Source organism: Chrysochloris asiatica, unplaced genomic scaffold, assembly GCF_000296735.1.
Source record: "Chrysochloris asiatica unplaced genomic scaffold, ChrAsi1.0 scaffold00031, whole genome shotgun sequence".
NCBI classification, from domain to species: Eukaryota; Metazoa; Chordata; class Mammalia; order Afrosoricida; family Chrysochloridae; genus Chrysochloris; species Chrysochloris asiatica.
Window position 1 is genome coordinate 8,028,390 of NW_006408549.1, and position 14,288 is coordinate 8,042,677.

Sequence of the window (14,288 nt, forward strand, 5' to 3'; positions counted from 1 at the left end):
AGAGCTCCTTTCCTAGGCATTAGTGAGCTGAATTGTGAGCTGAATTATGAATCTTACAATTATACGGTTTACTATGCCAGCAGCAACAAATTCAAAAGGAATGATGTAGCATTCATCATCAAAAAGAACATTTCAAGATCTAACTTGAAATACAACGCTGTGATAGGATAATATCCATACACATCCAGGAAACACCATTCAATAAATACCATTAACTATTATTCAGATTTACGCACCAACTACTAAATTCAATGATAATGAAATTGAAGTATGTTATCAATTTCTTCAGTCTGAAATTGATCAAATATGCAATCAAGATGCATTGATAATTACTGGTATCTAGAATACCAAGGTTGGAAACATAAAGGATCAGTAGTTGGAAAATACAGCCTTTGTGACAGAAATGATGTTGGAAATCCCATGATAGAATTTTTCAAGACAATGACTTACTAATTGCAAATACCTTTTAAAACACCATTAAAGGCAATTATACATGGAGAAGGGATCCTACCCAGAGAAGCAGCGACGTGATAAATGGAGGCAGAGACGATGACGTGGAGAGATGGAACAGCTGGGGACTCTGGATTTAGGAAGGGAAAGGGACTGTGTGCTGACAACCAAGGGGCAGACTTGCAAGGTGTACTCTTTGGTTGTCTCATGATGCATGGAAGGGATTGTAATCATTGCAATGAAACAACATACGATAGGATGAATGTAAAGCTGGTGTTCTCCCATGTAAACTATGAAATAATTCACAATGAAAACTTAAAAAATATATAAAATAAAAAAGAAACTGCCAGAAACTGAAGCTAGATTCAGAAAAGGATGTGGAAATAGGGATATATCCTTGCTGACGTCAGATGGACTATGCCCGAATGCAGAGAATACCAGAAAGATCATTTACCTGTGCTTTGTTGACTGTGCAAAAGCTTCTGACTGTGTGGATCATGACAAACTGTGGATAATATTACAAATCATAGGAATACCAGAACACTTGATTGTGCTCATGAGGAACCTGTACATAAACCAAGAGGCAGTTGTTCAAACAAAACAAGGGGATACTGAATGGGTTAAAATCAGTAAAGGTATGCACGCCAGGGCATATTTATTGAATATGTACGCTGCGTAAATAATCCAAGAAGCTGGATTATATGAAGATAAGCATGGCATTAGGATTGGACTCATGAACAAACTGTGATATGTGGTTATAACCTTGCTTGCTGCAAGTGAAAAGAACTTAAAATACTTAGTGATAAAAGACCATAGCCTTCAGTATGGATTACATCTCAATGTAAAGAAAACAAAAATCTTCACAACTGAACCAATAAATAACATCATGGTAAGTGGAGAAAAGATTGAAGTTGTCAAACACTTCAGTTGGCTTGGGTCTACAATCAACACTTGTGAAAGCAGGAGCAAGAAAGCAAACACGCATTGCATCAAGCAAATCTGCTGCACAAGACTTCTTTAGAGTGTTCAAGAGCAAAGATGTCAGTTTGAGGACTAAGGTTCACCTGCCCCAAGTCATGGTATTTTTAATAGCCTCATACGCATGTGAAAGTTGGACAATAACTAAGGAAGACTGTAGGATATCTGATGTATTTGAGTTATGGTATTGGAAAAGAATACTAAAACTAGCACAGACAGAAGAACAAACAATTCTGTGTTGGATGAAGTACAGTCAGAATGCTCCTTAAAATCCAGGACGGCAAGACTTCATCTCTCATCCTTCGGAAACATTGTCCGGAGATATCAGTCCCTGGAGAAGGACATAATGCTTAGTAAAGTAGAGGGTCAGTGAAAAAGAGGAAGACCCCCAGTGAGATGTGTTGGCACAGTAGCAGCAGTAGTGAGCTCAAGGACCACGCAGTATTTTGATCTGTTCTGTAGAGTTGCTACGAGTAGGAGCCAACTCTACAGCACCTAAATCCCAGAAATTCCTTCAATTAAATACAATGGCTTAGCAAAAGGAGAGTAAGAGTGCAGTCCCACACAAATCTAACAAAAAAAATCCAAACCTATTACTGTCAAGTTAATTCAACTCACCATTACCCCTACAAGACAGTGTAAGATTGTGGTGTTATGTGCCACTAAGTATATTCGCACAGTGACCCTATGCAGGGTTTCTGAGGCTGAAATCTTTACAAGAACAAAACGCCTCCTCTTTCTCTACAGAGTGACTGGTAGATTTGAACTACAGACCTTGTGGTTTTAGCAGTCCAGCTCGTAATTCACTATGCTACCAGGATATTCCATAAAAGGTTTCCAATGCTGCAATCTTCATAGAAGTTGACTGCCCCATCTTTTTCCCACAGAGAGGCTGGTGAGTTCGAATAGCTGACCTTCTGATTAGCAGCTGAGTGTTTAACCACTGGACCACCAGGGCTCCTTATGATAAGCTTGTTTTATTGTTAAGTGCCGTTGAGTGTGTTCTAACTTAAAACTACCCTATATAGGATTTCCTAAGGCTATAAATCTTTGCGGGAGCAGAAAGCTACATCTTTCCCCTGAGTGTCTGGTGAATTCAAAATGCTGACCTTGTGGTTTGAAGGCCAATCCAGGTCTTAATTAAGTTTTTGGAGTATATGTAAAAGAATTATAGGCATGTCTACTGGCAAAGGATGCTTATTAGAATCATGTCAATAAAAAGGTGACAATGTTTTTGAGAACACTGTATTGCTAAAAGAGTAGTCTCAGTCTGGATCAAAAGGAATCATGGTTATTTGAGCCAGAAAACAGCTTTTGGGCCCTCAACTTTCCTTCAACTTTACAAGATACAATCTAAGAAACTCATTCAGCCCCTTAGGAGGGTATAATCTGCAAAATATTCTTCAAATGTGAGTCAGGAGGATAATGGAAAAGAATAGATTTCCCAAGAGTAGAGCTGAGGACCACGGAGAACAATAAACTAGAGAGTGATATCTAATGAGCACAACTGGGACCTAATCAAGAAACATCCCCTACTTCAGGGTTCGATTCCAACCCATAGTGATCCTGTCTAGAGGTTCCAAGGAGCAGCTGGTGAGCTTGAACCTCCTACCTTACAGTTCAAACGAGTTTGCAGTCTGACGCATTAGCGCACAGCGCCAAACCAGGAGATCTTATATTTAACTGACAGGATTTCAGAATTGCTATGGACCACTGGTTGATATGTGTCTTACACTCTTCATCTTTCTGAATGGATGCCTGAAACTGCTATCTTTAGAAAGCTCCAATTGCAAAGCTGCCTTTTGACTGGTGTTTGGGAGTGGATTTCAAGAGATTGCTACCATTCTCTGGTAAGGGTGGTTTCCTTTGCCGAACCTGTGAAAATCCATTACCGTCCCATCGAATTTGACTGTGATTTATGTGGAACACTTGCTTTCTTCTGGGAGTCTATGTAATTGGCCGTTAGTACCTACATGACCAGGAGTCCTGGTGTGGCGCTGTGAGTTAATGCGCCAGACTGCAAAGCCATTTGAGCTGCAAGGTCGGTGATTCAAGCTCACCAGGTGCTCCTCAAAAACTCTATATAGGGTTGCTATGGATCAGAACCAACTCGACAGCACTTCACAACAACAACAACATACATGACCATCTCCCAATAAAAACCCTGGGCAAAGACGCTACAAGTTTACTGATATAAACAAAATTTTAAACATGTCAAATTTTGATGTTGAAAGAATTATGAATATTCTATATGATGACTCCACTGGAGAGAACTCTTGGAATACTGTATGTGGTTTCTTCTAGTCTTTACCCCATGAGTCTTTTTTCTTTGCTGATTTTGTTTTGTATTCTTTCTTTATAATAAATCATTGCTTTAAGAATGACTAAATCCTGTGAGTGCTCCTGGTGAATCACTGAACCTTATGTCTTGGGGAGTCCTGACACAAAGCTGTTTTTAGTTTGTAGATCTCTGGATAACAAGGAATCATACCAAAACCTGATGTAGATTAGAAGGCCTTGGGCTTCAAGTCTGATGCCATGACTGGATAAGACTGGCTTCCTTGGGGTGGGGGAGGGTGTGAGTATACTTTGTCTAAGGCAGGGAAGTCAACATTTAGGACCAAAAGCACAGGGTGTGGTAGACTGCATTATCGTTCCCAACTACTTCCTCCTGTCATGTGACTTGAAATACTACTCTGTAGGCAGGGTATGCTTGTCCATTCCAATGTTATTTTTAATTATATACCTTGCCTGGACCAATAGAATGTGTAAGCACAAGTGACAGTGTGCAGATATAGCGGGTACTTCAAGAGACACTGTATGATTCTGTCTGCCTTCCTGCTCATCTCCTCTGCCTCAAGGAAAACATGTCCCAAAGAAGCTGTTCCTTCAACCTGGATTCTAGAATGACAAGACACATGAAGCCACAGCAGCAGACTTGTAGCCACATACGTAATATTGTTAAGTGTCAAGTCGGTTCCAACTCATAGCAACCCTGTATAGGATTTTCAAGGTTTTACATCATACGGATGCGAGAGCTGGACAGTGAATAAGGAAGATCGTAGAAGAATTGATGCCTTTGAGTTGTGGTGTTGGAGGAGAATACTGAAAGTGCCATGGACTGCCAAAAGAACCAACAGATCTGTTTTGGAAGAAGTGCAACCAGAGTGCTCCTTGGAGGCCAAGATGGCTAAGCTTTGTCTCTCATACTTTGGACACATTGTCTGGAGAGAACAGTCACTAGAGAAGGATGTCATGCTGTGTAAGGTGGAGCGTCACAGAAAAAGAGTAAGACCCCCAACGAGATGGATTGGCCAGGTGGCATCATTGATGGCGCCAAGTGTGGCGGCAGCAGTGAGGTTGGCCCAGGATCGGACATTGTTTCGTTCTGCTATGCATGGGAACGCTATGAGTCGGTTCCGACTTGATGGCACCTGACAACAACAACAAAATCTGCGAGGGGGGAGAAAGTCTTATCGGTTCCCAAGGAGCAGCTGGCGGGCTTGAACCACAGACCTTGTGATTTGCAGTTCAGTGCTTATCATATAGAGCCACCATGCTCCGTAACTGTTGTTTTAAGTGCCATCAAGTTAGTTCTGACTCACAGCGTTTCCAAGGAGCAGCTAGTAGGTTTGTACCACCAACTTTGTGGTTAGCAGTTCTGCTGATCCTACAATGCCACACCAGGACTCTTTTATTAATCAGATGTACATATTGTAAACTAGTGAAATTTGGGGATTATATAGCAATATGGAAGGTGCTTGATACCAACACATACTTATTCACTCTTGATTCCAAAATATGCTTATGAATCTAAAATATTACTATAAAACATCCTACCTAGCATAGCTATCCTTGTTGTAGCATAAAAATACCAACTCTACCTAACTTACATTTTGGAGCTCTTTCAGGAACTGGAGTGTCTTTGATTTTCTCTTCTTTGGCAGATTCCGTATTTTCTGAAGACTTTGGTTTTTTTCTTTGGCGCAGTTCTACAGTTGGTCCTGAAAATATTTGAAACAGTTATTGCAACACGTGCATCAAAGTATCCTAATCTAAAGCCTGTACTGTTAACTTACTAATATTAAAGCAAAAGTCACACTGTGAATTCTTAGTACCCAAAATAACTTTTTTCTATAATTACTTTAACACACATATACACTCCCCATCTTGGAAGTCCTAATTGATAAGCCAGGGATCTCTTATTATTTTCAAAATATGAGTGAATGTTTTTCCATAATAACTAGATGAAAAATGTTATTAATTTAGATACCTTATTATTCTAGACAAGCTGACAGTATCATATGCATCATTCATGGATTATCAATTTCTTTTCAACTTAAAATATAACAAGATCCATTGACCATAAAATTATTTTTTATAATCCTAAAAGTTCTACAGGATTTCACAGTACAGTGGTATCATGGTACAATCTTACACATATAGCAACTAGAAAATAAGCTGGCTCTATAAAGATCCCTATATGTAAGAAGCACTAAGAAAAATTTCCCAATAATTGACTATTTGCTCCTTCTAACTCCAATTAAAAAATGTAACGCAGAAGGTACTTCCAAACCAGTAGGCTATACTCCAAATTAAACATGAATTCACTATATACAACAGTTTTCGCTCCTTGATTTAGTTATCTTTGTAGGGTATACTATGATTATAGCATAGGTACAGGGTGTCCCTGACAAATTTGTAACATGGCACAAAAATATACCTCCATTTTATAGGAAGGAATGCTCTCTTTCACAACTGACTTTTTAGGCTCTGAAATATGAGCATAAAAAGAGGAGTTAAAAAAGGCAAATGAATAACAGCTGCTATTGCTAGCTACAACTACTGAGATGTTTCTCTAGCTTTGCTGTGGAAAACAAATGAAATAAATGTATTGTAAAGTGGCTTCACAGAAAATTCATGTTTGCTAAAATATCTTTGTAAAGACTGGCATAGTATGAAAAAAATATGTATGTTTAGAAGATTCATTCTGACTAATTTTATTTTACCCATTTCTGTACTCCCACTTATTCTGCAGTCATGCAAATGTCTACAGCCTCGGAACCCCTAGACAGTGTCACTAGGAGTCAGAACCGACTTGACAGAGCTTTAACAACATCAATGTGAAGGCCAGTGGATGGATACATTAGAAAATAACACTGCTATTAGAAAAATCAGACCTCAAATTTTGAGTATTTTTGTATATATATCTGGGTCAATTAATAAATACAGCTGCTCCTTGGAAACCCTATACAGGGTCACTATGGGTCAGAATCGACTCGACGGCACTTAACAACAACTATACTCCTTCTTCAGGATATCCTTTAAGTTTTCTCCTATACTGGATTAAAATAATAGTTAGGAGTCAACAAAAACATGAATATTTAATGAAGACTGCAAATGAAAGTTATTATTTTGAATTTTATTTAAAAAACTTACAAAGGAAAACGTAAACTGTTAAAAAGTGTCTGTAGTACTTACACTTATATGGTGAAACACACTAACAGTATCAGGTTTCTTTAAATTTATGAATAATTTCAGAAATCAAATGAACTAAAGTAGTTGACAAATGTATGTGACCAACAGGCTATGTCCTTTCTATTGGAAAGGGATCTGTTGTTGTTAAGTACCACAGAGTTGATTCTGACCCATAGTGACCTGAGGAGTAGCTGGTAGGTTTGAACCGCCAACCTTGCAGTTCAAACTGACCTTGCAGTCCTACGCATTAATCCACAGTGCCATAATCAGATATAAAGTGTTCTTTAAAAAGTATCAATATATTTTTTTGACGTGGAGTGATGAAGCGGCTGGGGACTTTGGATCCAGAGAGGGAGAGGGACTGTGTGCTGAAGAATTTGGGGGTGGGGGGTGGGTGGGACGCGAGTAGGATGGGGGTTTATAGGGTATACTCTTTGGTCAGTTGATGATGCATGGAGGGGATTGGAACCATGGCAATGAAACGATATACGGTGGAATGAATGTAAAACTAAAGTTCTCTCATGTAAAATATCATATAATTCACAATAAAACATGAAAAAAAAACCCTCTAAATCATAAAAAAAAAAATCAATTATCTTTTTAAAAATATTTCTTTACAAAATGATTACAAGGACTTTAAAATGTTCTCTTTGTGAAAATAAATGGGTCTTATTTATTAAAGTACAATTACACTAAAACTTTTACATAGATTGCCAAATATTTGAAATATATAAATCATAATGGTCATCTCTCATGAATCTGTATGATCCAAGGCCATTCAAATAAATAACTCATAAAAGATCTATACTGTTATGTTCCCTCTAATAGCAGTATTTCAAGGGGAAATGCTAACATTAAAAGAAAAAACACACTATCATTTGAAATGCTTGCATTGATTTAAAAACTTGTCAATTTCAGTGGTATTAAATGGCTGAGAGCAAAAAGTACAACAGAGGAGATACAGAATTTGTTTTAGCCAATTTCTTCAGTCTTGCCCTTAAAACTAATTTTGTGCCAGTTACCAAGAAACAAAACTAACTGGATGTAGATTTCACCTCATTTCCCTTATACTGATGTAACAACTGCAAAATTTAAAGACAAAGCCAAGCATCTCTAGGCAGAAAAGAAGCAAAGGCCAAAGCAGCCAGATAAACTAGATTGTTAGTTCTTTGAAGAAAGCACTGGTATAGAATTCAAGTTTCCTTTTTACTCTCTGATTTAAGCATTGCAAAGGAGGCAAAAAAAAAAAAAAAAAAGACAAAAGCCAACAACTATCTAGTTGATTCCAACTCATGGGGCCCCATATATGTCAGATTAGACTGTGTTCCATTGGGTTTGGGTAGTTGATTTTTCAGAAGTAGATTGCCAGGTCTTTATTCTGAGGTACCTCTGGATGAACTTAAACCACCAACTTTAGAATCAGCAGCTAAGCACTTAACCATTAACACTACCCAAAGACTCCTTTATATAAAAAAATTATAATGCATCCTGTACAAATAACCTGGTAAGTCTCAGTCTCTTGTCTAGTGATCTTCATATGAAATGCAGTTATACATTACATGTCCATTTGAGCAGCATTCAACTGCATATACATCGTGTGGTCCTAACCTCCATAAAGCCTATCAGATTAAAAATTTGAGGTTCATAATAACAAATGGGTGCGACTTTGCTATGTGCATCAAAACACTATTTTATTACTGTATTATTATTTTTATGGTAAAGATGTTTTTGTGTATTTGGAAGTGTTTCTTTAATGTTTCCATTCATAGAAAAGTACCCTATATACCATATACTAAGATAAACAGTTAACTACCTGACATTAGAGATAAACTTTTACCTAACTTACATACAAATCTGACTTTAAAACAGACTCAGGAGCGGAACTCATTCATCATCCAGGGACTGCCTGTGTATAATACGATGTTCACATAAACATCCTATTTCACAAACTGTGTCCCAGTGTGGGGCTGTGGGTTAATGCGCCAGCTTGAAGCTGGTTCAAGGTCCTCGGAAACCCTATAGAGGGTTGCTATGGGTCGGAGTTGACTTGACAGCACTTAACAACAACAACAAATCATGAATGCATGACAGTAGTAGGACTACAAAGAGGCTTCCAAATGTCCACACTATATAACAATTTTCAAGTGAACTGTTACTACTGTTCTACTAAAAACTGTCACTTCCCTCCTTTCACTAACATTTGTTTCAGGAAGCATAAATATGAAGGAGTCCTGGTGTGGTATTGTAAAATAAGTACTGGACTGAAAATCACCAGGTCAGTGGTTCAAACCTACTAGCTTTAAGCTTCTGCAAACATATACAACCTTGGAATCACTAGACAGGGTCACTGGGTTAGAACCGATTTGATGCTTAACAACATAATTGTGAACATTCTGATTCACTGTTACATCAAGTTAGACATTTTTTTTGAAGATCAAATTCCCAAAGTATTTACTTAGAGAAACGCAGGAACAAACAAGAGGACTCAAGTAAATGAAAAGCAACACCGGGATACAAGTAAAGTTGTTGTTGTTGTTGTTGTTAAGTACTGTGGAGTCGGTTCCCACTCATAGTGACCCTGCAGAGGGTTTACGAGGCTGTAAATCTTTACGGGAGCAGAATAGCTCATCTTTTTCCCGCAGAACCCCTCGTAGTTTTGAACTGCTGACCCTGAGGTTGGCAGCCCTACTGATAACCACTATGCTACCAGAGCTCCTTAAGTACAGTGTACTCAAAAGTGTTTACTTAGAGAAACACTGGAACAAACAAGAGGACTCAAGTAAATGAAAAGCAACACCTGGATACAAGTATTGTTGTTGTTACTGTTGTTAAATGCTATTGAGTTTACTGCAACTCATAGCAACCCTGTAAAGCATTTCTGAAGCTTCTTTTCCAAGAGTTGAAAGCCTCATCTTTCTACCACAGAGTGGATAGTGGGCTCAAACCACCAACCTTGTGATTCACAATCCAGTCATTATTGTACAGAGCCAGTGGGCTCCCAGACATACTGTATGGTGCTGGTGTTTGTTTGCCACCAAGTCAGTTCTAACTCACAGCGATCCTGTATAGGGTGCTGTAAATCTTTACAGGCGCACAAAACCTCATCTTTCTCCCAGAAAGCAACTGGCAGATTTGAACTGATGACCCTGTGGTTAGCAGTATAGCTTATAATCTACTCCACTACCAGGGCTCCATAGAGTTACTGTATAGACTAGTCTAATTTTAATACAGTAAATACAAGGTAATATGTGTTTTTAAAAGTATGTTGTTGTTAAATACCATCAAGTAGGTTCTGACTTATAGTGACCCTGTATAGAGTTTCTAAGGAGCAGCTGATGAGTTTGAACCACCGACCTTGCAGTTAAAACCTACCTTGCCATCCAGTACTTATCTTACAGTACCATACTAGAACACAAAACGTATAGAGTGCCAAATAAATGTAAGCCACTTGGAATAATGCCTGGCACGTAGACATATTTGCTATAAATATTATAATCACTAGCATTATTATAGTAAATTGCTGACAATTGTGGGGCTTACTATAGGATAAGTACCAACCTCTCCTCAGAAACCCTATACAGGGTCGCTGAGTCAGAACTGAGTCGATAGGACTTAACAACAACAAAAACACAGTAAGCACACAAATATCTATGGAATGAGGAGTTGCTGAATGAAAGTACATTTTAATAAAACTTCAATCCACTAACTTTCATATAAGTTATATTTCTGTTGGCTGTTACAAGCCATTGAGTTGGTTTCTAGTCACAGTGACCCTTTATAGTGTTTCCAAAAAGCAGCTGGTGGGTTTGAACAGCTGATCTTGTGACGATATTGTTATTTCTTAATTATCTGTAACTCAACAATCAAATGTCATTTTTAACTTTAACACATAAGTAAATCTTATTAAATATCACGGTCTTTTTAAGTGGTTCCACATCATATCTATTTAATTGTTGTTGTTGTTATGTGCCGTGGAGTTGGTTCCAACTCAAAGCGACACTGTATAGGGTTTCCGAGGCTGTAAATCTTTATGGGAGCAGAAAGCCTCATCTTTCTCCCGCAGAACAGCTAGCAGTTTCAAACTGCTGACCATGAGATTAACAGCCTGATTAGTAACCACTATGCTACCAGAGCTCCTTAGCTATCTAATTAGGAGGAGCTATAATTTCTTAAAATACATTTTCATTTTGCATGACAAATTATATTAAAGTCTTTTAGTACTGTTAATTTTTTTCATATTTGAAGCATGAAAGTGCTCATGTATAACACACAACTAACTTATCAACATATAGACAAAAATTTCCAGTACGCCATAAAATGAAAAAACAAAATCTAAGGCGCTCTGGTAGCGTAGTGGTTACGAATCGGGCTGCGAACCGCAAGGTCAGCAGTTCGAAACTACCAGCTGCTCCGCAGGTGAAAGATGAGGCTTTCTGCTCCCGTAAAGATTTGCAGCCTCGGATCGCTATGAGTCGGAACTGACTGCACGTACTAGTACATATAACTACTATCACATCCACAACTCCACTCACCAGGGAAAACAGTCACATTTTCCATCTGAATGCAATCTAACTGCTCAGTCAAGTCACCATACCTACCTGAAACGAATAGGGTATCTTGCAGCTATTATATCGCATGTCTCTCCTACACCATCACTAACTATACCACTTTATTGTAGCGTCCACTTGGTTCTGACTCAGTGAGCCTGTAGAACGTTTCCTAGGTATGGCTGGTGGGTTCGAACCGGTGCTTATCCTACAGCGCCACACCAGGAGTCTTAGCTATACCACTGTTATTGTTAAGTGCCGTCTAGTCAGTTTCGACTTACAGGGTTTCCCAGGAGCAGCTGGTGGGTTTGAACTGCCGACCTTAGTCCAGTGCTGATCCTACAGCGCCACACCAGGAGTCCCCTCTAAACTCATTTTTCTCTCATACCTGTCATTTTCTATGGATAAATACTGCTGAATAAATGAACTTCCCGGCATCAGCCAAGAGGGGCACGGGTAAAAACAATGCCATCCAAACTCCTAAGACAGAGGCTAAAATTGCTCCTTAGGACTTCGGAGGCTGTAAATCTTTACTGGAGCAGAAAGCCCCATCTCTCTCCCGCAGAGGGGCTGGTGGGTTTGAATCTCCAACCTTGCGGTTAGTAGCCAAATGCTAAGGAGTGGGCATGGAAAGCGTCTGTCACCTTAGCTACCTGCACCTTCAAAGCCTTCCCAGCTTCCTAATTTCACCAAATTGCTACTTACATCCTCCTGCCTTTTGTCATTTTCCCCTCACTCATCAGTGAACTTGACCGTTTTCAATTTCTGCTAGGTCTCTCCCTTCCAATTCACTCTACCATGTGTACTCCAAATTCCTGCCTCTTTTTATACCCTTCGGGAGCGTTTCCTCTCACCTTGTGGCAAGGTGTTTGTTTGTCATGACACAAACCTTTTTTGAGTTAAAAAGGGCCCTCAGAAAGAGGGGCATTTGGTTAAGTAACTGTCACATTCGAAAAAGCTCTCCATACCTGGAAAAACTCTATCTCCATCTTCTGAACCACTCTACATCCTCTCCCATTATCTGCTCATAAGTCTCCCTCACCACCATTCCCTCACAGCTTTCCCCCGCCGGCCAGAATCCCAACTTTTAAGTTCCACCTTTGTTCCCCACTTTGGCCAACTAAACTTCTAGCCGCGTTCACTCCGCGCCTGCTGAAAGTCTCCGCAACCCTCTCCCCCTGCACGCATCCACCTGCCGGCACCCCGCCCCCTCCGGCCTCCCGCGCGGCCGCCGCCACTGGCCTCCGCCAGCCCAGGCCTCCGGGCCCCTCGCGCCCCTGGTCCTCTTTCTCGGGACCGTCACTGACGGACGGCAGTTAGCGCGCTGGACCCCCAGGGCCGTCACCTTCTTCCTCCGCCATCGTCTCCGCGGCGGCCGGGGCGCCCCTTCGGCTGCCGCGCGGCCCAGAGTCTCACTACCTCCGCGTCGCCGAACCCTCGGCCGCCCCCAGACCCGCTCCCGACCGCCGCGCCCCCACTTCCTGACCCGCCCCCCTCCGGTGTCACTGCCAACCGCGTCCTGCCGCGCGGCGCAGGAACCAGAGTGCTGGGAGCGGGGTGGAGCCGGAGCGTTTCTCTGCGGCGCCTGGGCCTGCGCGGTGAGGAAAGGGCTAGACTCCGCTGGCACCGCCCACGCCCGGCGCTTGGGACCGGTTCCTCCCAGTGAAAGTGAGCAAGGTGGGCTCTGCGGCCGAACCTCTTCTGCCTTTTCCTTTCAAAAAAGGTGATGAGCTGAACACTCTTCCTTAGACTATTGATTCAAATTAAGGAGTCAGAGAGCATCCTCAGCTGAACCTTTCAGATCCAGCCCCCATTTAATAAAGCGGAAGCAAGATCTAGCGAGGTATAAGTCTCAAAGCTCACCTGAGCTTGAATTGGTACTCAGAGGACTGAATTTCTGTCAGTGCCTGCATTCTTAGGATGGTTTCAGAACGCTGCTAAACCGTCTGGTTTAGCAGGCCACTTAAGCTTAAGCTAGGAACTTCACATTTTTAACCACTCTTGTTGCTGTTAGGTGCCATCGAGTCGGTACAGACCCATAGCGACCTTATGCACAACAGAACAAAACACTGCCTGATCCTGGGCCAACCTCACTATTGTTGCCATGCTTGAGTCCATCGATGCTGCCACTTGGCCAATCCAAACTTACTTACATTGTAAAATACCATGAAAAAATAAATCGTCGATTGGGAAGGGGATGCATTTTAGATGTTCCACAGTAACGGAACATAGTTTAAAATTACCATGCTGTGTATGTCTTCATTTTTACTATATATGGCGTTCTCCAACAAGCCAGAACGTTTTCTCTAACAGTAGTACTCAGGTAAATTTAGGAGCTGACATCACACCCATTTGTGGGAAATAAACTTAGGATCTGACATAGTATTCATTTTAGACAGGGAGAACAAGCCCAAGAACTACTTAAATCGTGGAGTAATTATGGATATCCCATTCTTAGGCAGTGAGATTTCTCCTTATAGCATCTTTGTCAAGTGAAGTAATTTGAAGAGAGGCTATCAGTTTTCAGCTCCATGCAAAAACAATTTCAAGAACTCTTTATATATCTCTAGTTGCCTGTAATACTTTTTTGGCTTCAGACAAAACTGGACAGGGTTTAGAAACATAGTCCATGATACCAGTGAACCAAAAAAAAAGCCTGGGGTCAAGGCAAAGGAGACTAGACTGCATAGACCTTGTAATCACAGGATACGTAGCAGCAAGGCCTCTGAACATGGACAGCAACTACTAGAGAGCCATGCTCATCAAATGAGCTGCGCTTGAAGAGATATACTTAACGGGAGACTAATACAGTGACCATGGAGGGCTGCTGTTTTC

General features: G+C 40.6%; 1 protein-coding gene across 1 annotated transcript in view; it reads right to left on the reverse strand.

Moving 5' to 3' along the window:
* The window catches only part of DPY19L4 (dpy-19-like 4 (C. elegans)), a 76,994-nt gene extending 64,104 nt beyond the window's left edge, over positions 1 to 12,890 (reverse strand). The window contains exons 1-2 of the mRNA XM_006859211.1: positions 12,799 to 12,890; positions 5,322 to 5,432 (exon numbers count right to left, since the gene is read on the reverse strand). Coding sequence (XP_006859273.1) covers positions 5,322 to 5,432; positions 12,799 to 12,814 — 127 coding nt within the window. The 5' untranslated portion in view covers positions 12,815 to 12,890. The remainder of the gene's footprint in view (positions 1 to 5,321; positions 5,433 to 12,798) is intronic.
* Between the last annotated feature and the right edge of the window lie 1,398 nt (positions 12,891 to 14,288).